Source organism: Schistocerca piceifrons, chromosome 2 (assembly GCF_021461385.2).
Source record: "Schistocerca piceifrons isolate TAMUIC-IGC-003096 chromosome 2, iqSchPice1.1, whole genome shotgun sequence".
Classification (NCBI taxonomy): Eukaryota; Metazoa; Arthropoda; class Insecta; order Orthoptera; family Acrididae; genus Schistocerca; species Schistocerca piceifrons.
The window spans coordinates 454,061,423-454,088,714 of NC_060139.1; the positions used below are offsets into that span (position 1 = coordinate 454,061,423).

The 27,292-nt window shown below is 39.1% G+C and overlaps 2 protein-coding genes across 3 annotated transcripts in view; one reads left to right on the forward strand and one right to left on the reverse strand.

Annotated features, from left to right (window-relative positions):
- The window catches only part of LOC124777563 (guanine nucleotide-binding protein G(o) subunit alpha-like), a 94,892-nt gene extending 88,531 nt beyond the window's left edge, over positions 1-6,361 (reverse strand). The window contains exon 1 of the mRNA XM_047253019.1: positions 6,026-6,361. Coding sequence (XP_047108975.1) covers positions 6,026-6,149 — 124 coding nt within the window. The 5' untranslated portion in view covers positions 6,150-6,361. The remainder of the gene's footprint in view (positions 1-6,025) is intronic.
- A 76-nt stretch (positions 6,362-6,437) lies between these two features.
- Positions 6,438-27,292, forward strand: part of LOC124777564 (phosphoribosyl pyrophosphate synthase-associated protein 2) — a 77,596-nt gene continuing 56,741 nt past the window's right edge. For both annotated transcript variants that reach the window (XM_047253020.1, XM_047253021.1), the window contains exons 1-4: positions 6,438-6,634; positions 6,722-6,816; positions 20,711-20,830; positions 21,021-21,130. In XM_047253020.1, the coding sequence (XP_047108976.1) occupies positions 6,737-6,816; positions 20,711-20,830; positions 21,021-21,130 (310 nt within the window). In that variant the 5' untranslated portion in view covers positions 6,438-6,634; positions 6,722-6,736. The remainder of the gene's footprint in view (positions 6,635-6,721; positions 6,817-20,710; positions 20,831-21,020; positions 21,131-27,292) is intronic.

Consider the following 27,292-nt stretch of genomic DNA (forward strand, 5'->3'; position numbering starts at 1 on the left):
CAAGAAATTCTTCTCCACCAACTCAAATGGAAGTGCAGTCCATTTTGTCTTGAAAATTCCATAAATATTTGCCTTATGTTTTCTGGATGCATTTATCACTTGATTAGCAGAGATATTCGACTTTTATTTAATTTCTTTGGTCAGTTGACTGTCATGTAAATAACTGAGTCAGTGTCTGTCTGCACTACGTTGGTCCAGTTCATCAGGAAGAAGTCCATCAGCTATTGCAACATTCCTAAGAACTGCATCTTCAACTTAACGCATTTCTCCCTTTATGCAGACTTTTCTATCAATTGACAAAATTCACTGAGTTTTCAATGGTGATATTACAAAAGCTGATAACCTTGTATTTATATCTACAGAAATATTTGTATCATCAGCTTCTTGTGGTTGCTAATGAACTAAGACTTACGGAATTTTCTTCATGAAAAAATCTTTTCTGCATGATGAGCAAAGTTTTTGACTTGCTTTATACAGGCTTCACCATACATTTCAGCTGAGCAACCATTTCCACATCAAATGAAAGCAGACTTATTTATAATTGTTGTTACATTCTGTTTGTAGAAATTTTTAGTAGTGTAAAGAGTGTTTCAAGATGAAAGCACAACACAGCATTTTTGTTACAGTATAAACCACTTTTGTCCATTAACCAGCTGCTGAGATGGCATGGGCATGTTAGGCGAGTGGAGGAGGAAGGGCACCCAGGAGGATAAACAAGATGAAACCGGTAGGAAAGAGACCAAGAGGAAAACTGAGAGACAGATGGCTGAAAGGAGTGGAAGAATGCATCCAGAAGAAAGGAGAAGACTGGACCAAGGAGAAGACAGAGAGATGGTGGCAAGACAGAAGACGAAAGAGAGGCTTATGTTCCAAACAGACTCGGCCAGAGGCTGGAAACTATCCAAGATGATGAATGAACCAGCTGCTGTTCTTTAAAAGAAAATTCTTTCAGCTTTTAAGTTCCTGTACACTATATACACAATTATGCTGCATGCAAAATAGTTAACATTTTCAAAGCTGCAAGCATTTAATTTGTCTTCTTTCAACTCCATATCACAAATTCGCTGCTGATATAAATATGATAGTAAAATGCAGGACTGTAGCCTGTTTTGGAATGCTGAGATTATTATGTAGTGTAATTAAGCATTGCACACAATCTAAAAACAACAATGCTTCAAATACATTTTGCAAAAGAAACTTAAAGTTTACTGAGGACTAAATTAATAAACAGTACTCACATGTATTGATAAAAACCAAAAATTTCAGACAAATTTTTGAATCTTAACTGACATAATGCAAATATGAAGATAAGTGGTTCCGATAAACTTAACTAGAGCCTAGCCTACTATTTTCAGTGATGTAACTACTTTAAAATCTGTGGTGTCTATTTTAAAACAGGTGGTGCCAAATACAAACAAAAATTGTACATTTTGTAGTTTTGGTAGTAACTTCAGAGGCTGACAGCTTAGTGAATACAACTGTAGGAAAGTTGATAATTCACTAATTTTCTAATGAAAAGACAATCAATGCACTGAAAAAAGATTATGGTTGCAATGCAGTTTACTCACTACCCACTATGAGAATCAGAACAGGCCTTCGTCATAATCTGTGAGTGCCATTTACTTTTACTATTTCTCGTTAAAAGATGCACAACAAATTTTTTCAGCAAGTTTGAAGAGGCAATGTGATGTAACTATTGCCTTCTCATCTTTATTTATGTTATTCCTGTGTTCTATGCAGAAGGTAGTGTTGGAATGGCAAGTGGCAGGACCATAGCTCTATTAGGTCAGGGATGACAACTTACTGAACCTAAGGATTTTTTGAAGAGTTTGCAGTTGCAAGGAAAGTAGTCCTCGTGAAAATGGCTCTAGTACCTATACCACATATAGACGGACGAACTTGGTACACATTCATTCAGGTCCCTTAGATACATACTGTACATATTTCAACATAACTGAAATTGGTTGAGATGCAACTGCTTTGTCCTTGAAATGGAGTGGCCCATAAATACATAACTACACACAAGTTTGTTCAATGAGATGAATGTGTCATTGTGGGGAAAAGTATATATGGGGCTTAGTTCTACTGGCAAAAGAATTACTGTGACACTTCAGTCTCTTGCCTGGCAGCCCAAAACTGTTGCATTAGTATTAAGGCTACGGCAGGTTAAAAGAGTTGGCTGCACATGAAGAAAATTTCCTGTCATAGCCCCCATTGTCGGGTATGACTGCTCACTGAGGACAGTCAAGTGGCAAAATCTTCCACCTGGTAGTTTAATGTGTAGTGACACATTCTGAAGTGGTTATTGTACTGTATGTATTATCACTAAATGCTGGAATTCTACAGTTTCATGCATCATACCAGTCTTCTCAAAATGTGTTGTGTCTTGGAGAACATAACCTGATAGTTAGGCTTGAACCATGTGTCCGCAATCACTTAGTACGACAGATAAATGGTAAACATCACACTGAGTAGGCTTTCTCTATTGGCCCTCACTGATTGTGCATTCCAAGGCAAGGCTGTAAGTCACACTCATTGAGCTGAAGATATGGATGGTTCTATCTCTGATGAGTACCAGAGCATTCAGTTCCAGGCGGCTCCAAGCAGCCTGGTGTGTTAGTGCTACAACAAGATGGTGAGTGACTCATTAATTTTCAGGAGTGCAGCAGCATAAATTCTATTTCTTCTAATATTTCGGCCTTCTTCAGACTGAGCTGTGCAACTGAAGCTACAATACTCTGAAGATGGCTAAAAGGTAAACAGTTGGAATGTTAACAGAAGAATAAACAGAGTTATGTGGCTGCATTCTCAAAATTTTATGGATTAGTCACTGTGCCAGGAAAATATGACTTAACACTTCAAGATTTCACGCGTCATCGAACAAGTATGGGATGTTATTCTAGGTCAGAGTATTACTGCAACATGCTCTGAAGTTGGCTGATAAATTATGATAGGTTGTGACTTTACCTGTGGGAAACAGTCAGGCATGATGGAAATCATCACGGCTGATATAAATGCCGGGGAAAAGCTCTGCTAATCATTGTGATGTTGCAGGGTTACCTAGCATTGTGCTGCTCTCCTCTCCTAATGCTGAATCATAATACTGGCTCATGATGCCTTAAAGGATGTCTCTACTGTTATTTACACTATGGGATAATGTGAGTTGTGGTGACTACATTGCGGGGAACTGTTGTTGACATTACATGCTCAAGCTCAAGGTGACAGCAGGGCTGTAGGTAGTGGTTACAATAGATGGATTGGGAAATAAAATTGATCACTCACAAGTATCTTAGAGTATGAATAAGAATCCATTATACCTAGACCTCTTTCTAATGAGATTTTGTAAGCAACACTGCTGAGTTTTTATATTCCTATGACAGTGTGTATAATCTTTCCATGGTGAATTTTTGCCATTGCAAATGGCATATTTAACATAAGGGGCATTACAGGACTCAAATGGATGGGAACTGCCATATTTAGAGCACTGTTTTGGCTCCTATATTGCTCACCAGTAAGTAAAAAAAGGGGGCAATTAAGGTATTCCCTTAGTGTGGGAATATATGGTGGCACCTGGCATTGCATTCTGTAAATAATAACATGTGCTGGTAATTCTTGGTAACTGAATGTCAAGAAAGTATGTCTGAAGATCAGCAATGTGGGCTCCTTAACCTTGCACCACCTCTGTGATACAACATTGACTCCAACAGCAGGTGCAGCCAAACAGTAGCCAGTACTAGGGATTTTTCTTGTTGAAGGTAAGAGCTGACCAACCATTCTGTCTCCTTGAAATTTTGCATTTATCTCAAGTGATTCTCCCTTTTGACAGAATTGAGTGAAAAGATTCAAAGATAGTTTGAGAAATAACTATTCCAGCATACATACAATAACCATGATGGTGAGATTAGGGGGAACTGAGATTAAACAGAGACCTACTAAGTTCTTTTTCTGGACTCTACTCACAAATGGAACAGGAAGAGTGAAACCTATATTGCTGTATTATGTCTCCTCATCTGCATACTGCATGGCAAGTCTCAGCACATCGATTTAGATGCACACTGCATTTAATTTTTTACAAGATCGTCAACAAAAATACTAAGACAGATTTTAAGGAACAAAACCAATTAAAATGGCATCCAGCACCGACAGCTCATGGACTTCTGAGCTGTATCTGTCATTGTGTCAGTCACTGTTCATTTCGCTCCATCCCCAACTGTTAACAGTGATATACAGTTCACCTCTCTCATAAAGGTACAAGTCAAATTAAATAGAAACAAGTGTGATTTATACAAACAGCTGTGAGACTCACAACTGCACACCTCTAAAAGAGCTCATACAGAGGCAAACTACTTTTTTAAAAACTTTTCTTGGTTGTTATTATGATAAATTGCATAAAACCTGAATCTGGATGGCTGGAAGGGGATTTGAAAAAGTGTCCTCCTGAATGAGAGTGTACTGCGCTAACCACTGTGCAGCCTTAATGATAGAAGCAGTGGGAAGAGACGAGGGGGAGGGAATACATGCATTGCTAGTAGTACACATGTGCTTTATGACTGTTAGTGAGCGTCTCTGATTCCTGAAAGAAGAAGTGAAAACCCCTTCATTAGTTTTTGCGACCCACTTTATCTGAGGTGGTGTAGGTAATTCTCACATTGGGATTGGAATTTCTTTATTGCTCATTCGTAACAAACAATTTACCAGAACATCACAACATTCAGGTCGACAGAAGCATCCGATCCAACGCGTCGGCTTTGACCCGTGACGTAAGGGTGTTGTCGTGTGTGACGTCATGACGGCACGGAGTTTGGTTTGAGTGTGGCTGTCTCCAGTTGTTTTATCTTATTTTATTTACTTTTCTGATCTGTTCGTTCTATCTCGTGAGATTTTTTTTTTTTATTTAAAAACACTTATTACTAATTTTAATTATCTGTTTCCTCGAATTACTGAAGCATCTTTATCTTCTATGGGTTGCAGGGGTTACGACCCCTGGGGAGGTGGGTGGGTATTCATGCATGGCTGTCTTCACTTACATGTTGTAGGTACGCAAGGCGTCTAAATTTGTTTATATTTAGTTTGCCCCCCACACAAAACACATTTCCCGTGCTTGTCCGGTTAGTGTCATTAGGCTTCTTGTGGAAAGTGTGTGTGTTTGTTTTTGTTTCCGCCATATTTGTGACGTCATGGGTCAAAGCAGACGGGTGGGATCGGACGCTTCTGTATTTCCCAACATTCATTAGGCCTACATGATAAATACATACTACAATGCTACAGACAGTACTGTTAAATCTGTAAAGCTGGCTGTGGGCAAACATAAAATACCATAAGCAAAAACAGTTCCGGCTGTACTCATGTGGAATCAGGGAGACTAGCCTCTAATAACCAGGATACGGGGATGTTACATGTTGTTGTTATAGTCTTCAGTCTGGAGGCTGGTCTCATGTGGCTACCTGTGCTAGTCTGGCAGGTCTCTTCAACATATTGCTTCTTTCAGTCAAGTAGCATCATTAAGCTCTTGTCTCCCTGATTTGATTCAGTACCTCTACATTAGTTTTCAGAGTTAGACATACAGCTCATGATATGGTGGTCACAACGTGCAGCCCACAGATCCAACATTACTGAAAATGATTTTCAGGGTTTAGGCCTACTAAGAAGCGCATAGTCACACATTTGTTTTATATATAGGCATTCAACAAGCCGCCACAAGCATTCTCAGTAATAGAAAATATGAGGTCATACAATAACCAAGGAAATATCTTAAAGCCAGTGATCCATTTCTAAAACAGCAGCACATGCATCTCTCTCTCTCTGGGCATGTGTGCGTTGTAAGAAAGAACTCACAGGTACTTAATAAAGCAAACCGATAAAAATGCTGATTCATCGTGGCAATTACAATTGAAACACTGTTCTCGACAACAGAACTAATGTCAGATTTGGTCTCTGGTAACCTATGCAATTATAAAAATAATGGTTCATTTGAATAGCACAATACTTTATACCAAACCGGTAATATCTGATCAATTATTCTTACCGAGTAACAGTATTTTGATGACATTTCGCTCTTGCTTTGCCAATTCTGCAAGTTGCCTGTCGATTTCTTCACTTCGCGTTCTAGCCTTGGCTCCTTCTCTGTCTAAACTAAGACATCCACCCATCCCATGTTGCACATATGAGCACAGTTCCACAGCGACACGAACAAGTTAATGAAGTTTAATCTGCAGAATATATATTGAATATGAGAAATAACTCAGTCTGTACTGCGCTGGTGTTCTATAATATATGCTACATGAGTGTACTGGCAACACATAAACAATGCAGGCCACAACAACAACAGCACGACGGCCTCATTCACGCTGTCCAGTGAAGTTCATCCAACGCTGTCACCGTTTGAAAGATATAACACACAATGTTCAAACCAAAGATGTTCAGACAGTTTACATATGTTATGTCTGTGAGTGCGTAATGAGGTGTTGATTTGCGTGATGTGTTGTATCTCACCGGACGGAAAGTTTCATAGCGCTGAGTGTGGTTTTACAGCGTAACATTCACAGAGGTGAAAACAGTATCTTTCATACATTTCGTTTATCCACTGCGTCTGTGTTTTGTGTTCATGGTAACATTGGAACTGTGTAAAGTTGTGGTAAGTTAATGATTTGTTAATATATTAATGTGCTTGCAAATTGACATCGTAGTTTGTTTACTGTTGCTAATGCTATCTCCATTACAGATTTACTTGTAGAAAATGATGGACATGCCAGCATCAAGCGATATTATGATAATTGGAGGGAACTCACATCCAGAGCTTGCAAATTTAGTCGCTAGGTAAGATGCGTTGTGTGCCATCTGCCCAGTTTGCCATTCAGAATGTCAAGAAAGGAACTGACATTGCATTTATGTGTGTTTTACGTACCTTTTTCCCGTTTATATATGCTTTCATGACTGCGTAGTAACACGATTGATGCAAAACGTTGCTAATATTTATGGGATATGCTGTCAGTTCTTGGAGGAACATAGACATATCAATAACTTGAATATACAGTATTATGTACCACAGTAATATATATTTAATAATGAACTGTTAAACAAATAACTTTCCATGGAACTTTATTACTGTGTATTCATGTTATTAATATAGCCATTTGCATTAGATTAGATTGCATGTACTTTTCGTTCCAATAGACCCATAGTGAGGAGATCCTCCGGATTGTACAACCTGTCAGAAGAACAAGAATTCACAATAAAAAAAAATTAGTGAAAAACAAGAACCCACATACAATGATTATTATGGATGTGGAATGACTCAAAATTTTTTTTAAAACTTATTTTCGTTTATGTGGTAGGCTCCTCTTAAACTGAGCTTTATGGTACTTACACATTTTATGACTGCTGGCAAGTTGTTAAAAATTGTGTTCCTGAGTAGTGGACACTTTTTTGGGGCAAAGTAAGCGACTTTAGATCTTTGTGAAGATTGTTCTTATTTCTAGTGTTCGTATTTCTAGTATTGATCCATGAACTGAGCTGTTGGTTTGAAAAAGACTTGTATTTTTTATGACAAGTTTCATTAAGAAATCAATACATTGGGAAGCAGTAGTTAATATCTCTAGTTCCCTAAACAGGCCTCTGCAGGATGTTGTTGAATTCACACTACAAATAATTCTAATTACACATTTTTGTTCCTGGAAAACTCAAGCTTGGCTGGCTTGATGAGTTAGCCCTAAAATTTATAGAGTGGAAGTAAGCGTATCCTCTATGTCTGACAATGTTCACATTGCAAACAAAGACTTGGCTGGGTGCTTCAGCAGTTCTACAGTGTGCTCCTCCAAATGAAAATTATCAAGCTGTAATCCCAAGAATTTAAACTATACGTTTGTTATCATATTTTAGGCATATATTGGTGGGGGACCTCTTAAAAGTTCTGAATTGCATGTAGTGTGTTTTTTCAAAGTTTGGGTACATTAATGTCATGTGTCCTTGAACGTGTGCAGAGCATGGATTGAACCTACTGTTTATATCTGTTGCCAGTTTAGTGTTGGCCAATTTCCATGGGGCAGTTCATAGCAGCTCTAAAGGTTCAGATATCTTAAATACTACTGCTGTTATTGAACTTGAAATAAACACGTGGTTACAGTTTGAAAGTGAACATAAATGCTTTCATTAACACACACAGACTGGATGTAACACAAGCGTATGCAAAACACAATCATGTTAATAGGAACATCTATAAAAGCGTGTGTAGCAACTACGGCAAAGATAAATATGTAGCAGAGGCATCGATTCTAAATTCCAATAGAAAGGAAATACAGTTAAAATATGCTTTCTGTTCTTGATGTAGAGCGTAAGTGCAAAATGGAATACCATTCTCTGGCAATTTTGGTGCTCATTGTCAGATGTATCTTACTCCTCATGTCTGTGCAGCTTATCTACAAATATTAACTGTGGGAGGGTACTAATTAATTTAAAACAGTCCTATGGTTGTTTGATGATGTCATGTCAGTCAACAGAATGGCAACTAACAGAGTTAGACCATGTGATACAGAGCCTATTTCAGGCGTCAGATTTGGGGACTGGTAGCCTACAACAACTTTTTGTGTGGAGAGGAGAATGAATAGCATGTAATACATCCAGATCATCATCCAGCCCATTCTGTTCTCATTTCCTTCAATATAAGTAAGATATGCTTTTTCAGCAGGACATGTCCTGTGCACACATTTTCTCCAAACTTTTTCTCAGTTCCCATGTCTGAAATATGGGACTGTGTCTCGTTTGGTCTGCAGACTCCTCAGAATACAACCACCCATGACAACTAGTAGACAACTAGTAAAATGGTGTGGAACCTTTTTTTACCGAGCAACGTTTCTGTAAGTGTGTCCATGTATGGCAGTGAGACTGCATTATCGCTGTACAAGTTGTACAAGACACTGAAATCACAGAAACAGCCTCTCAGCAAGTGTATGGCCTTCGTAGTTCTGTTCACTTTTAGTGTCCTACCTGGATACTATGTGACTACAACTCCATTCAAGTACAAATCTTGCTTAAGGGTGTTCATTGTACATGTTGATCTATACTTAGTGCAATGTGTTCAGACCCACAGCACTCTTACATTTGTCTTGTCATTATGGATTTATGGACATATTGTAACCTGAGGTGTTAGCAGTTCTCTGTCGGAATATTTACAATGTTCTGTGGTAACATACTGTATAGTGACTGATACTGTAACTCCTTACACTGTGATTGATGCGTATGACGTATTTTTTTAAAAAAAAGTGGGGTTTTGGAATCTATGCCTTGATTTTGTAAACATGTTTTTTATTGTTATGGATGCCGTTTTCTTTATTCCGTGGACTGTATAGTGCAGTAGTTTGTGTAACTGTGTTTAGTGTTTTTGTGTACAGTAAATCTTACAGCTCCAATCAGATACTGCCAGCAGATTACTTTGCTAATAAAAATCCAGCATATTTTATTGGAAATGCTGGTCGTGTTCAGAAGCACGGATGGTCTTTTAGTGCTAGAGGACCTGAGTTGAGATATTGCTGTATGTTCAGTGGAAAGTAGACTATACTGTAGATCTTTTTTTGTGTGTCTCCTACAATGACAGTTGGAACAAAATCAGTACAGATAGTGTTAAGGATCAGTGGACAAAATTCAAAACCATCGTACAATATGCATTAGATGAGTATGTGCCAAGCAAGATTGTAAGAGATGTAAAAGAGCCACCGTGGTACAACAACAGAGTTAGAAAACTGCTACGGTAGCAAAGGGAACTTCTCAGCAAATATAAACATAGCCAAAGCCATGCAGACAAACAAAATTACACGAAGCGAAATGTAGTGTGAGGAGGGCTATGCGAGAGGCGTTCAATGAGTTCGAAAGTAAAGTTCTATGTACTGACTTGGCAGAAAATCCTAAGAAATTTTGGTCTTATGTCAAAACAGTAGGTGGATCAAAACAGAATGTCCAGACACTCTGTGACCAAAATGGTACTGAAACAGAGGATGACAGACTAAAGGCCAAAATACTAAATGTCTTTTTCCAAAGCTATTTCACAGAGGAAGACTGCACTGTAGTTCCTTCTCTAGATTGTCGCACAGATGACAAAATGTTAGGTATTGAAATAGATGTTAGAGGGATAGAGAAACAATTAAAATCGCTCAAAAGAGGAAAGGCCGCTGGACCTGATGGGATACCAGTTCGATTTTGCACAGAGTATGCGAAGGAACTTGCCCCCCTTCTTGCAGTGGTGTATCATAGGTCTCTAGAAGAGCGTAGCGTTCCAAAGGATTGGAAAAGGGCACAGGTCATCCGCGTTTTCAAGAAGGGATGTCGAACAGATGTGCAGAACTACAGACCTATATCTCTAACGTTGACCAGTTGTAGAAGTTTGGAACACATATTATGTTAAGAGTATAATGACTTTTCTGGAGACTAGAAATCTACTCTGTAGGAATCAGCATGGGTTTCGAAAAAGACGATCGTGTGAAACCCAGCTCACGCTATTCGTCCACGAGACTCAGAGGGCCATAGACATGGGTTCACAGGTAGATGCCGTGTTTCTTGACTTCTGCAAGGCGTTCGATACAGTTCCCTACAGTCGTTTAATGAACAAAGTAAGAGCATATGGACTATCAGACCGATTGTGTGATTGGATTGAAGAGTTCCTAGATAACAGAAAGCAGCATGTCATTCTCAATGGAGAGAAGTCTTCCGAAGTAAGAGTGATTTCAGGTGTGCCGCAGGGGAGTGTCATAGGACCGTTGCTATTCACGATATACAACAATGACCTTGTGGATGACATCGGAAGTTCACTGAGGCTTTTTGCAGATGATGCTGTGGTATATCGAGAGGTTGTAACAATAGAAAACTGTACTGAAATGCAGGAGGATCTGCAGCGAATTGACGCATGGTGCAGGGAATGGCAATTCAATCTCAGTGTAGACAAGTGTAATGTGCTGCGAATACACAGAAAGAAAGATCCCTTATCATTTAGCTACAATATAGGAGGTCAGCAACTGGAAGCAGTTAATTCCATAAATTATCTGGGAGTACACATTAGGAGTGATTTAAAATTGAACAATCATATAAAGTTGATCATCGGTAAAGCAGATGCCAGACTGAGATTCATTGGAAGAATCCTAAGGAAATGCAATCCAAAAACAAAGGAAGTAGGTTACAGTAAGCTTGTTCGCCAACTGCTTGAATACTGCTCAGCAGTGTGGGATCCGTACCAGATAGGATTGATAGAAGAGATAGAGATGATCCAATGGAGAGCAGCACGCTTCGTTACAGGATCATTTAGTAATCGCGAAAGCGTTACGGAGATGATAGATAAACTCCAGTGGAAGCCTCTGCAGGAGAGATGCTCAGTAGCTCGGTACAGGCTTTTGTTGAAGTTTCGAGAACATACCTTCACCGAGGAGTCAAGCAGTATATTGCTCCCTCCTACGTATGTCTCACGAAGAGACCATGAGGATAAAATCAGAGAGATTAGAGCCCACACAGAGGCATACTGACAGCCCTTCTTTCCACGAACAATACGAGACTGGAATAGAAGGGAGAACCGATAGAGGTACTCAAGGTACCCTCTGCCATACACCGTAAGGTGGCTTGCAGAGTATGGATGTAGATGTAGATGAAAATCACAGCATGAACAGTTATGTAAAACATTGATTTGACCCATGACATAGTGATGATGTGGCATGTGCTGTCCTACTTGCACAAAATGAGAAAAGTATAAATTACATTATTTATTTCTGTATTTATTCTGTATTATTCTTTGGAGTGTAAGTTGTATTGCAGTCCATGGTTAGTCATTCATCCATCCATCCATCCATCCATCCATCCATCCATCTTGTTTTATAGATCCTATCAAGGAGAAGGAACTGTTGAGATGTGAAACAAGTTGAAGTATTCATTAACATAAGAAAGGACTTCATAGAAACTTAATCTGTATGGTGCATTAATGATAAACATGTTGAATGCTATTCAAGCTTACAGCATTAATCAAGTATATTAGTTAGAAAGCCACTGCTTTGTAAATGGACACTGCCTCCTCAATTTTACTATGTAACTGCTGTGTACCTGCTATTAGTAGCTAAACATATACTCGAATACAATGGAATGTTTCAAAGAAAATAATTTCCTACACTGTAAAGATTGTCTTATTTGTAGTACATTACTGCTTGTCACACGGCTTTGTAACACTGCTACTTGCCATGTACCTATCAGAACTTCTCAATCACAGAGTGAGTTGGTGCTGTGATTAGAACACTGTACTCGCATTCGGGAGGACAGTGGTTCAAACCAGTGTCTGGCCATCCTGATTTAGATCTAGTATAGGTTGGAAAGTGACAGTTTGATTGTGGCTTGGGAGCCAACAAATGTAAATGTGAATTATTGGATACTTATAAAACTTTTTTTTTTTTACATATTTTTGTAATCAGACTTTTCGGTATAAGATCCAAAGAAATGCCCCTAAAGATTAGAGTATTATAATCCTAGTGATTAGCTGCTGAAGAGTTCGCAGCAAAGTGCCAGAGTTTGAAGTGCTCTTTAAAACAGTGCAGATCGCATTGCATTGGGCACAGAAACTGATTCAAATCCACAATTGTGAGATATCTGGAGAAATTTATGCATATATTGAAATGATAGGCAAATGGTAAATGCAAGTGGTGTATTCGTCACAGTAGACAAGAAACTCTGATTCATAAAGATAGAAATAGAAACTGCATGTGAGTTTGTTTGGGCACGACTCAGTATCAAGGCTGGGTATAAACTTATAGTTGGACCGTTCTGTCAACTTCCAGACTCATTTCCTGATGTAGCCAAAAACTTTAGAGAAAACCAAAGTTCACTATCATGTAAGTTTCCCAATCACACTGTCTTCATTGGACTATTGGTTGGGAAGATTACAGTTTTATAAGTAGTGGACATGACAAGACGTCCTGTGAAATATTACTAAATGTGCATTCTGTGAGAACTATATAGACCATATGGTTTGTTAGCCCACTCATTATGGAAATACATTGGATGTGATAGGATTTATATTTTTATCAAACTATATACAGAGGCAGTAGTGTCATATCTCAGTAAGAAAATAAATATTTACCTCTGGAGAGAAGCATGCAGAGGAACTGTGGCTTAGGTTTAGCAGTATAGTCCGTCATGTATTTGATAGATATGAATCAAGTGGAACAGTTCATACTGGGGCAGACAGTTCATGGTGTTCAATCACTTAATAGAAAGTTCTAAAGAAGAAAGACTGTTGCATAATATGTGTAAAACAAGCATAGGCCTAGAGATGGGGAGCTTAAGTCAACTATAATCTACCATAGGCACCTCAGACAAAAAGGCCATAAGCAGTAGTTGGAAGAAAGCACAGATTACACCGACATGTTCCACATCCATGAGACCCATCTCATTTTTGGGTCTGTCGAACGAAAACTGAATCTAACCTAAGCCATCTAGAAGAAGGGTAGCAAAACTGCCATCCAATGTTATTGACATCCACTTGTTGTAGAATTGTAGATCGTATTCTGAACTCAAATGTAATGAGGCATCTTAAACAGAATGCCAACAAGCATGGATTCAGAAAACATTTGTCCAATTTAATTTTTTGTGCCACAGAAAAGATGAATGAAATAAGTATTTGTGTCAGTGGTGTCGAAGTACAGCTGAAATCGTTAAAAGTGAACAAAAATGCAGACCCAATGGAATCCCTATCAGAGTCTATACTGAATTTGCACCGGAGTTAGCCCCTCTTCTAACCATAATCTATCATAGATCCCATGAAAAAAAAAAAACCCGTACCCAGTTCTTGGAAAATGGCATAGTCACACTCATTTACAACGGGTAGTAGAAGTGATCCACAGAATTATCATCCAAAATCTTTGGCATTGATTTGTTGTAGACTCTGAGAACATATTATGACGTCAAACATAATGAAGTTATCCTGGACAGAATGACATCGTCAATGCCAGCCAGTATGCATTTCGAAAACATCAGTCATGTGAAACCCAACTTGCACTTTTCTTACATGACATACTGAAAGCTTCAGATCAAGGCAGTCAGGGTGGATGTTGTATTTCTCAATTTCCGAAAAGCATTTGACTCAGTACCACACCTAAGCTGACTGTCACTTAGGGTACCAAGTGAAAGTTGTGACTGGATTGAGGACCTTTTCATAGGGAGGATGGAACATGTTATCTTGAATGGAGAGTCATCATCAAATGTAGAAGTAACTTTGGGTGTGCCCCAGGGAACTGCGTTGTACCCTTGCTGTTTGTGCTGTATATTAATGACCTTGCAGACAATATTAATTGTAACCTCAGACTTTTTTGCAGATGATGCAGTTTTCTTTGATGAAGTTGCTTGAATATTCAGTCAGATATTGATAAGATTTCAAATTGGTCTAGAGATTGGCAACTTGCTTTAAATGTTCAGAAATGTAAAATTTTGCACTTAATAAAGTGATAAAACATGGTATCCTGTGACTATAATATCAATGAGTCTTGTTGGAATCGGCTAACTCATATAAATACCTGGATGCAACACTGTGAAAGGATATGAAATGTAGTTATCACATAGGCTCAGTTGTGGGTAAAGCAGGTGGTAGACATCGGTTTATTGGTAGAATACTGGGGAAGTGCAATCAATCTAAAAAGGAGATTGCTTACAAATCAATCGTGCGACCAGTTCTAGAATATTGCTCAAGTGTATGTGACCACACCAGATAGGACTAACAGCGGATACTGAACGTATACAGAGAAGGGCAGCATGAATAATCACAGGTTTGTTTAATCTGTGGGAGAGTATCACAGAGGTGCTGAAGGAACTGAACTGGAAGACTCTTGAAGGTGTTGTTATTGTGGTCTTCTGTCCAGAGACTGGTTTGATGCAGTTCTCCATACTACTCTGTCTCATGCAAGCCTCTTCATCTCCGAGTAACTACATAAGCTACATCCTTCCGAATTGCATATTGTATTCATCTCTTAGTCTCCCTCTTAAGATTTTTACCCTCTACACTTCCCTCCAGTACTGAATGAGTGATCCCTTGATGCCTCAGAATGTGTCCTACCAACTGATCCCTTCTTCTAATCGAGTTGTGCCACAAATTCCTCTTCTCCCCAATTCTATTCAGCTCCCCAATTCTATTCAGTACCTCCTCATTAGTTACGTGATCTACCCATCTAATCTTCAGCTGCTTCTTGTCTAAACTGTTTATTGTCCATGTTTCACTTCCATACATGGCTGCACTCCATACAAATACTTTCAGAAAAGACTTCCTGACACTTAAATCTATACTCAATGTTAACAAATTCCTTTTCATAGCCGATCTACATTTTATATTCTCTCTACTTCGACCATCATCAGTTATTTTACTCTCCAAATAGCAAAACTCATTTACTACTTTAAGTGTCCCATTTTGTAATCTAATATCTCAGCATCGCCTGGTTTAATCCGACTACATTGCATTATCCTCATTTTGCTTTTGTTTATGTTCATTATATCCTCCTTTCAAGACACGGTCCATGCCGTTAAGCTGCTCTAGAAGATAGACGTAAAATATCCTGAGAAAGTCAATTAACAAAGTTCCAGAACCGGCTTTAAATGATTACTCTACGAGTGTACAACCACCCCCTACAAATCTCTGACATAAGGTTCATGAAGATAAGAATACTGCACACACAGGGGCATTCAAACAATTATTCTACCTGCGGTCCATAAGTGAATGGAATGGGAAGAAACCCTAATAACTGGTACAATGAGACATACCCTCTGCCATGCACTCACAATGGTTTGCAAGAGGTAGATGTATGAAACCAAACTAACACAACAAACACTTTTCTGATGGGACATCATGAAAGTTATGTATCAATGCAGTCAGGTGATGTAGTATTTTTTGATTTCCAAAAGTGTTTGCCTCGCTCAACAATGATTATTTTAAAGTACACAATGCAGCAGTACTTACAAAATGAAGTGAAAGATATCTTCTTGGAACATTTTAAACAAAATGTAGCATACAAGACAATTTTCTATGTGCTTTATTTTTTATCTTTGTTTAAAGGCATAATATTATTGTGTTGGACAGGTCTTGCACCCAGGCCCATGCTTCTTCTGAGCAATACTCTCGTGGACTGAGCTGTCGAGACAAGACTCTCAGCTTAACCTCACAGTGCCAGTTCTACTACTACTTCTCTTCAACTTCTGGTCTAGTGCTCCTAGAGAAATGATATTGCATAGAATGGCTTAGTCACAGCATAGTATATGTTTCCAGAATGAATCTTTCACTCTGCAGTGATGTGTGTGCTGCTTTGAAACAGTAAAAATTGTGTGGATGTTTAGGACTCAAAAACATATCCATGACCCTTGCAGGTAATGCTCTTTCTAAGTGAGTTATCAAAGTATGGCTCCCTACAGCCTTCATAGTCCCATAAAGTTGGAAAAATACTGGAAAGAATTTAATCGGGGGGGGGGGGGGGGGGGGGAGGGGGGAGAGAGTTGATGATACGTATTCCTAGGAAACTCAATTGTTGAGAGTGTTTCCTGTGAAAAGCAAGGACTTCGGTGTCCAAGTATGGCACTATGTTCCGAGTGGTCAAGAAAGTTCAAACCAAGTATGCACCACTAAAAATTGAAAGATTCATTTTGCATACACATTACATTTATGATATGACAATTATTAGGATTTCACTTTTAAAAATTTGACTAGGTTTCTGAGCCTCTTACCTCACAGTAAATTGACTTGCTTGTCATAAAAGGAGTATTGTGAGAGAGTTTAAACTCCATAAATTAATTCAATTCAGAATGGGTGACCATTTAAAAACCTAAAAGGAAGCTCGGTGGAGAGTTTTCTAAAAGCTTGCTAACATGGACAGTGATTAAACAGTGCACTCTTCCTATGACCACCACTATGAAGTACAACTGTCTTCTGTATATACAGGGTGATTTTTCCACCATGTACAAACTCTAGTGATTGATTGATGAAATGATACAGAACAAAAAATGTGTAATGAACTTACGTCTGGAAATGCATAGTTTCGATGCTAGAGACCATTTATTCAATCATACTTTGGTACAGAGGCTGCGGCCTAATATGTGCTGTACTATGCAGCCACTGTTGCAGTATGCATGGTTTCCTCGTAGAGGGTGGTACTGTTCCTCATATGTCATGTACTAGTGCGCTCTCCTGCCGTAGTCATTAGAATTTTGTGTCCAATCCACTTCTCTTACTGACTCACCTTGTAGTGAACACGATACAACGTTGTACACAATGGTTCCATATTTGAATCGAGAGCTTGTTGACATGTTGTTTACTTATGGAAAGGCAGATAACAACAGGCGGCAAGCAGCAAGATTGTATCAGGAGACCTATCACCACCGACCATAACCACAGCATTCAATGTTTGTAACAGTGTTTCAATATTTGTCTGAGACAGGGTCATTTCAGGAAACAGGAAATCGTGAAGGTGAACCCAAAATGTTCGGACTCCAGACTTGTAGAAAAATCTGATTATTGTTGCCATTTGCCTTAGAAAAATCTGATTATTGTTGCTATTTGCCTTTCCATAAGTAAAAACCATGTCAGCAAGCTCTCGATTCAAATATGGAATCATTGGTACAATGCTGTATCACGTTCACTACAAGGTGAGTCAGTAAGAGAAGTGGTCTGGACACAGAATTCCAATGGAAGGCCACCACCATGTCAGTACCAGGCAGTTGACCCTCCTGTCTAGGGTAAGCCAGACAACTGGGTGGAACATTGTCCGTGACAATTGTTTCTACTCTTATCACTTACAGGGTGTGCAGGGCTTACAAGCGACAGATTTTCCACATCAGGAGCAGTTTTGTCACAGGCTTCCTTACCAGGCAACCACAATTCTGGATTTGTCATCCATCCTATTCACAAAAGAGGCCACCTTTACATGGAGTGGTGTCTTCAACTTTCATGACAGTCATCTTTGGAATAGTAGGCAGAAGCCTCACGGTATGGTGACGGCGAATCGTCAGCATTGGTGCAGCTAGAATGTGTGGACCAGGATAATTGGTGGCTGTGCTTCAGAACTAGTTTTCCTACCACGCTCCTAACAGGCTGGAACTATTGATATTTCTTGTGGGTGACTTTGCCTTCCCCTCTGGAAGAATTGCCATTAAGGGTTATGTGGCTGATACATGATGGTGCTCCAGGCCACTTTGCCATTAAATGGATGCATCTCAATCATGCCTTCCCTGATCAGTGGATTGGATGAGGGGGTCCAGTTGCATGGCCTGCTCATTCACTATATCACAATCCATGCGATTTCTGGTTATGGGACCATCTCAAAAGTATAGTGTATGCAGAGCCCATTCCAGATATGGAGACACTGGAGCAGCGTATTCATGCTGCCTTTGACACTGTTTGTATGCAGCCTAGCCGATGTGAGCATGTCAGACAGAACATGCCACGGGGCGTACACACATGCATTGAGGTGCATGGAAACCATTTTCAGCACATACTGTAAGTGTGGCTGCACGCTACAGCACATATTAGACCACAGTCTCTGCAACAATGTGTGGTTGAATAAATGATCTCTGACGTGGAAACCATGCATTTCCCGGCATGAGTTCATTAGACCTTTTTTGTTCCGTATTCTCTCATCAATCAACCCCCTAGAGTTTGTATCCTGCATATAGGCAATACTCTCTTGCGTAGCTTTTTACTTGGGAAGTAACATGATACTAAGTACTGTGCTGTAGCATCTTGTAGACAGTCTGTTGAAATCATTTTCCATCTTTCTAACAATTTTTCCTGTCACAACTACTTGGACTTTCCTTCCAAGCAGAGAAAAATACAGATAGCCAAACACCACCAAGGTGAATAGTTCACACAGGACGATATTTTTCCTAACAGAAACGAAAATATTTTTGTGTATATGGAGAGGTATAATATTTGAGTTTCTGTACCGAGAAACATTAAGAAGGACTTTCACAGAAGACTTGAGAAAAAGCACTCTGGTATCAATAACTTGGCTCTGACAGTAGAAGCTATATGCTAAGCTTTTTGCCAGTGCCTAATGTATCCAGTTTTTAGACCTACGAGCTGCCTGTAGTTATATAAAATGGCCTATAACCTCAGACCAGTAGGGGATGTGTAGAATGAGCAGATTACCAATGTCTTATAAACCTGTGTGTGTTGATGGAACCAATCACATCATATGTTGGTCTGGTAGCTGTAAAGGTAATTTCAGAAGTACCTCAGGGAAGTGTTGTAGGAACAATATTGTTTACAATGTATGTAAATGATCTAGTAGAAACATTGGATGCCCTGTAAGACCGTTTGCAGATGATGCCGTTGTCTACAACAAACCAGTGATACAAGAAGGTGGCCTCAGTTTGCTGAATAACCTGCTGAGGACTGGTGAGTGGTGCTAGCTCTGGCAGTTGATTGTGAACATAAGTAAATGTAACATATTGCGCATACATAGGAAAAGAAAGCCACTATTGTACGACTATATGATTGATGAGAACCTGCTGGAAATGGTATCTACCCTAAAGTATCTAGGAATAACTATGCAGTGTAAGTGGAATGACCACATAAAAGAAATAGTAGGAAAGGCAGATAGAGATTCACAGGAAGGATATTAAGGAAATGTAACTCATCCATGGAGGAAATGGCTTATGAGGCGCTTGTCTGACTGATTCTTGAGTATTGTTCATCAATCTGGGACCATTATTAGCTAGGACTGATAGAAGAGATGGAAAAGATCCAACAAAGAGCAGCACATTTTGTCACAGTATCATTTAGTCAGTGCAAGAATAGTACTGACCCGTGTGCCTGGAGAGGTTACTATTGAAATTTAGAGAGCACTTTCTGGGGGCGAATCAGACAACATATTATTACTTACACCCACATACACGTAGCGTAATGACCACGACGAGAAAATTTGAGAAATTAAGAGCCAATTCATAGGCTTACCAAGAATCATTCTTCCCATGCACCATTCACAAACGGGACGGGATAGGGGGTTCAGTTAATCATACCAGAAGTACCCTCTGCCAAGCACCTAAGATGGCTTTCAGAGTCTGATTTAGATGCAGAGTTGTGAACAGGATGAAAGCAAGTGGACAAAGTATGTTTGAGTCGTCTTATAATGGTCATATAGCTACTGTTGACAGTGAAGTGTGGCCGCACAATCTTTTCACATTTATTTTATTTGCTCCACTTCCATTTTCGTCTTGTGTTCCTAACAGAGTAAGTTGTCTGGAGCATCTCCACCATCTTTCTCCTTTGTTGCAAACACGTGAGAAAATGATGCTTTTCTGCTGATTCTCTTGTTGCCATATTAGTCAACGTGGTTTGTTGATGAAGTATTGTGAAATGTACAAGGACCCCTTTATCTTCACATTAGCAAGAGGGTGGATTTGAAGGACCGTAAGCAACTGCAAATGAAAGAAGCAGACTGACTGATGTAACCACCAGCTGTTGAAGTGGGTTGTCCACACTGCTCATTAGGAAGATTTTCATACTGTGATGTGTAATTATTTCAGTTGCACTCATCATACACTGTAAAAGAGAAGAGTGATATAAATTAGTATTGTATTAGCACTAATGGTGAAGGATATTTGAAATCATATAGCACATAAAACCAAAAGTGAATAAATGTAATAAATGCTTTAACCTTATTTTTTAAATATTTTTTATGCATTCAGGAAGTACTCTATGCATATACTCCCTCCATTTCAGCCGCCTAGGGGTTAAACCTGCAGGATGTGCAGTGTACCACAAAACTAATCGAGAGACCATGGTGGAGATTGGAGACTCTGTTCGAGGCAAAGACATCTACATTCTGCAGACAGGAACCAAGTAACTATTATCTGGCTTTAAATTTTCTTTTTGGTTTGTAGTGAAACTGATGCTTTGTAATAAATATCTAATTCTTGTTGTTTTTGGTGCGTAAACATTGCTGTAGTTGTAACACATTCTTAGCCTCTATTGTTTCAGCATACTAAGATGTGTAGTTTTGCTTTTGTAAAATGTATCTCCCTGTTTGCAGGGATGTGAACAATAACATAATGGAATTGTTGATCATGGCGTATGCCTGCAAAACATCCTCTGCAAAGAGCATTGTTGGTGTTATTCCTTACCTTCCATACAGCAAGCAGTGTAAGTAGTTTTCTCCAGCATTTATATTTTGCTATTACAAATTATATTAGTAAATGATGTAAAAAGTAATTCACAGTTCCAATTTATAAAAATATTTTCATTCATTTCTCTTTATCTAGTTTTTCATTCTATTTTTTAAAAGTTTTCTGCTGTTTGTACTCCCTAATATAATTTGTGGGTCGTAGTGACACCGTAGTGTACGCTACAGTTTCACCCTCAGATTGAAATAATAACTGTGTGTAAAAAGCTCAATTGCTGGATCTTTAAGAGAAGTAAAGACCTGAACAAAATACTTTTATTGCGTGAAAGTAATGTTGGCTTCAGTTTACTTTTATCAGTGGCTGTAAACCTGCTGGATTCTGTCAGTGAAAGTACCTACTGTTTATTTGTTACATGCTCCATTACAATTTTTGTAATACTGTGTGTGTGTGTGTGTGTGTGTGTGTGTGTGTGTGTGTGTGTGTCACACATGCCCTCACTTCATGAGACACTATGGTGAGGTTTGGAGTTTTGTTGAGGTCATTGGCACAGAGTCTGGTGATCAGGAACTTTACACCACCGCATCTCCTCCTCTTGTTGTCCAAATACTGGCAGTGAAAATTTTTTCCACCACCAGGATTTGAACCAGCCAACATGCAGGTAGAGTGCCACCACATAATCGTATGTTAGCAACAAGTCTTGGTCCCTGTGATGATGGTTTACAACACAGATTCGTCTTGGGCACACGTTAGTTACGTCTCCAGCTGTCTCTCTTCATCTTGTCTTCTGCTTGTCAGTCACGTACTTCACAATAAATTAGGAACAGAATGTCTGCTGAACCAAATACCTATGAATGTGACAGCATTAATAATGCTCTTGTGAACTCGCAGTAGATTAGATTGCAAACTCAGACAGTTTGTTGTTTTGTGCCAGCATTTTGTGTTGCATGTGTTCAGTGTTGTCTGATGATGCATATGGGAGTAATCAGATTCAAATCCCTGTCCAAGTAGTGAGACTTAGGTTTTCCATAATTGCCTTAAACCATCCAAGGCAAGTGCCTGCCTCTCTTCCTGAAAAAGAACACTACCAGTTTTTTTCCTAACCTTCCAAGATCTTTGTCTGCCACCATGCTTAGCAAACTATTATGAAGTGCATGGCAGTGGGTACTTACCATTTTACCACATTTAGGGTTTCTTCATGTTCCATTCACATTTGGAATGTGGGAAGAATGACTTAAGAAGATATGAAATGTAGACTGGCAATGGCAAGGAAAGCGTTTCTGAAGAAGAGAAATTTGTTAACATCGAGTATAGATTTAAGTGTCAGGAAGTCGTTTCTGAAAGTATTTGTATGGAGTGTAGCCATGTATGGAAGTGAAACATGGAAGATAAATAGTTTGGACAAGAAGAGAATAGAAACTTTCGAAATGTGGTGCTACAGAAGAATGCTGAAGATTAGATGGGTAGATCACATAACTAATGAGGAGGTATTGAATAGAATTGGGAGAAGAGGAGTTTGTGGCACAACTTGACAAGAAGAAGGGACCGGTTGGTAGGACATGTTCTGAGGCATCAAGGGATCACAAATTTAGCATTGGAGGGCAGCGTGGAGGGTAAAAATCGTAGAGGGTGACCAAGAGTTGAATACACTAAGCATATTCAGAAGGATGTAGGTTGCAGTAAGTACTGGGAGATGAAGAAGCTTGCACAGGATAGGGTGGCATGGAGAGCTGCATCAAGCCAGTCTCTGGACTGAAGACCACAACAACAACATGCTGTAATTATTCTAACCTTGTCTTCAGGGTTCCTACAGGAGTGATATGTAGGGGCTGTAGTATTCTCCTAAATTCCTCCCTTAATACTGGTTCATGAAGCTTTGTAACCAAGCTTTTATTAGATGATTGATGTCTGTTTTCAAAGATCGGTCAGCATTTCTACGACTTTTTCTTTGAGACAAAAAATTATGAGAATGGGTCACACAATTGTTTTCTTAGTGATCTCCTTTGTAATATGATTACATTTTCCATTATCTTATAAAATAATCCAATCCTGCCACTGGTTTTACCTATGACTGAACCTGTGTGACCATTCCATTTCATGTCCCCTTAAATTGGTACACCCAAGTATTTGTATAAATGCATGCTATAAAACACACACTATATGTGGACAATTGGTACAAAAGTCCATCTCTCTTTACCCTACTTGCACGAGAGGGACAGATGCAGTAGTTAAAAGTTTGCCTGGACAGGATAGGTACACCAAAACTTGGAGCTGAACTGCAGAGAGGTGAGATGGCATTTAGGGCGACACTACGACGGCTTCAAAATGACGTGACAAAAGAGACATATTTGTATTGATGACACACCATAGAGCTTGAGTAAAATCATATGTGAAAATGGACAGCCAAACAAAATACCAAAAATTTTTACTATTAAAAACAGTATTGATCACGATTTATTTATTAAGGTGTACTACTAGTGATTCTGCAGCAGAAAGAGGTTCCTACTCAATGGTCTGGAGATTACCACAGTAGTGGTCTAAACCAGTCACCTTAATAAATAAATCGTGATCAAGACTGTTTTTAATAGTAAATATTTGTAACTCATTGATCACTGCTACTCCCATAATGTATTCAAAAGTAAAATACTAAAAAATTTCAGCCAAAATGTGTATTTGATTACAATGATTCTACGGGTGCCGTGGATAAATACTACAGCACAACAGAATGTGTACGCAAAGCACTGAAATGGTACAAAAAACACTTTTAACACTCCTTAGATATGTGTGCTAAATTCCCACATTATTGACAAGGTTCATATTGGGAAGATGATTTCAGTCAACAAATTTCATCTCGGCCTCATTTCCAGAATGAGATTTTCACTCTGCAGCGGAGTGTGCGCTGATATGAAACTTCCTGGCGGATTAAAACTGTGTGCCCGACCGAGACTCGAACTCGGGACCTTTGCCTTTCGCGGGCAAGTGCTCTACCATCTGAGCTACCGAAGCACGACTCACGCCCGGTACTCACAGCTTTACTTCTGCCAGTATCTCGTCTCCTACCTTCCAAACTTTACAGAAGCTCTCTTGCGAACCATTTGTCAGATTTTTTTGACACACCATCAAGAAAGGATAGCATCTGGAAGTTGTCAGTCGGATGAGGAAAATCGATTGTGGCTTTGAGAAAGGCACTTTTTGAGCTCTGTTGTATCATCAGTAAAACAACACAGCCTGTACGGAAGTTTGTCACGCAGTAGGAACAAAAAATGAATATCATCACATTACTGCTGTAAACAAATTGATGTGGATCTGTGTGTTGGCCTTGTTTTTAAATATCACACAAATAAACTTGCGGAAATTTACTGCTTTATAATGTTATCTAGTTTTATCAACTTTAATAATAAAGAATAATCAAAGTAAAATTTATTTTAAGAACTTATTGTTGAGAATAAATATAGAAGAGCCTGCGACAAGCAAGAGACAGTGCAGAAAGTGCTGCTGTGCTCAGTGCTGCATCATGTCCAACTTGGCGCGCACTGCCATGTGGAGAGTCCTGACCCCACAAGCATGAGTGCACTGTTATGGTGCAGTCAGTAATGACAGGGTTGAACACTAAACTTATTTCCATTGAAACTGTTTGTATCCACCATAAACAGATGTTTTCTCACATCAGTATGAATTGGAATAGATTGCTTTTCACCATAGAGAGAATGTTGAGCAACAGGAAGGTTTATTTAAAAGTATAGCCCATCTTTTTCTTCACAGGATGGTCATGTTAATTTGGATTTGGAAATATTAGTCATATAGGATGGCCAAATGCCCCTACCTGATGCTATTTTTGGCTCACTTTTACAAAAAAGAGCCTTCTGCAAACTTTTAAACCATTTTCACCAGAAAGACCTTGTTCTAACCACTAAAAAACTATATTTGGTTTTGTAATGGGAGAACAGAAGGCTCTAGAAAAGAACAAACTGGAAGTGCATTGAAAATGGGCCCATATTTTTCTGGAATGTAAATCAAATCTTACATTTTTTTATGTCCTACAGTTGTTTAGTGCTCTCTGTGGAAGATAGTGTCAAAAGTCCTGATAAGTAGGAAATGAGCTAGAGTAAGAAAAATAGCAGGTAAATAGTCTCCTTAGTTTTTGTAGACATCGCTACAGCATTAGGCTCTACAAAAGTCTTATCAAGCGAGGTGGCGCAGTGGTTAACGCACTGGATTAGCATTCGGGAGGACGATGGTTCAAACCGGTGTCTGGCCATCCCGATTTAGATTTTTTGGTGATTTCCCTAAATCACTTCAGGCAAATGCCAGGATGGTTCCCTTGAGAGGACAGGGCCGATTTCCTTCCATATCTTTCCCTCATCTGATGGGACTGATGACCTCGCAGTTTTGTTACTTCCTCCAAATCAACCAACGAAAGTATTTTTATAAAATATGAAATTGAATAAAGAATCCATGAAAAAGAATAGTTTTCTCTTTTTTGTGGCTCTAATAATGTGAGATAATGATGTTTGAAAAGTATAATTTTTTGGGCTATGTCTTATCGAAATTTCTTCCCAAATAAACCCAACAGTGACACTATCTGGCTGGCAGTATAGCTTTCCTCATGACATTCTACAGCAAACCAATTAAACTTCTAAGAAGTTAAAGTAACTTGAAGCAAACATAATCTTAGGATCCTAAATGAGACATCTTCTAGCTTTAGCCTCTGACACTTACAGAAATGTGTCATTAGCTTGCGATCCTGAATGAAGGAACCCCTATCAGTTTAGAGAACCTGTGGTAAAGAAACTCATCTATTGCTGCTGTTGCATAGCTATTGAGCGTGACCCCTATGGTGATGGAGATGCTGGTTTTCTCACTTAAAAAAGAACCATCACCATGGACCATACCTACACATTTATACAAAATTTTCATGTGTACACTGATGTTCCAGATTAGCTGCAAACTATGCTAACACAAAGTATTCTGCATCTTAAACTGAAATTAAACTACCTTGTCAGTAGCATTAAACAATAAAAAGACGTACTACTAGTTCTCTATAACTTGAGTCCATTCCAAAAAATACCAGGAAGACCGCTGTGAACTTCATCAAAATTTACACAGTGTGACAGTGGTGTAAGACCTGAAGGCTATTTATACTGTGTGTGCTGCAGCTGCCAGTTAGCCAGTTTGATTCTGTAGTAATAGCAGGACCCCCGCCCCACCCCCCATGAACCATGGACCTTGCCGTCAGTGGGGTGGTTGCATGTCTCAGTGATACAGATAGCCGTACTGTTGGTACAACCACAATGGAGGGGTATCTGTTGAGAGACCATACAAACGTGTGGTTCCTGAAGAGGGGTAGCAGCCTTTTCAGTAGTTGCAGGGGCTACAGTCTGGGTGAGTGACTGATCTGGCCTTTTAACATCAACCAAAACGGCCTTGTGCTGGTACTACAGATGGCTAATAGCAACAGGAAACTACAACTGTTAATTTTTCCTGAGGACATGCTGCTGTACTGTGTGGTTAAATGATGGCAGCATCCTCATGGGTAAAATATTCCAGAGATAAAAAAATACCTCATTCAAATCTTTGGGTGGGGACTACTCAGGAGGGTGTTGTCATTAGGAGTAACAAAACTGGTATTCTATGGATCAGAGTGTGGAATGTTAGATCCTGTAATTGGGGAGGTTGGTTAGAAAATTCAGGAAGGGAAATGGATAGATTGAAGTTAGATAAAGTGGTAATTAGTGAAGTTCGGTGGCAGGAGGAACAGGACTTCTGGTCAGGTTAATGCAGGGATACAAATACAAAAACAAAGGGGTTAATGCAATAGTAGGTTTAATAATGAATGAGAAAATAGGAATGCAGGTAAGCTACTATGAACACCATGGTGAACGCATTATTGTAGCCAAGGTAGACATGAAGCCCACGCTGACCATGGTAGTAAATTTTTACGTCCCATCTAGCTCCGCAGATGATGGGAATGAGTAAATGTATTATGAGATGAAAGAAATTATTCAGATAGTTAATGGAGATGAAAATTTAATCATGATGAGGGACTGGAATTTGATAGTAGGAAAAGGAAGAGAAGGAAAAATCATAGGTGAATATGGATGGGGTAAACGAATGAAAGAAGAAGCCGACTGGTAGAATTTTACACAGAGCGTAACTTAATCATGGCTAGCACTTGGTTTAAGAA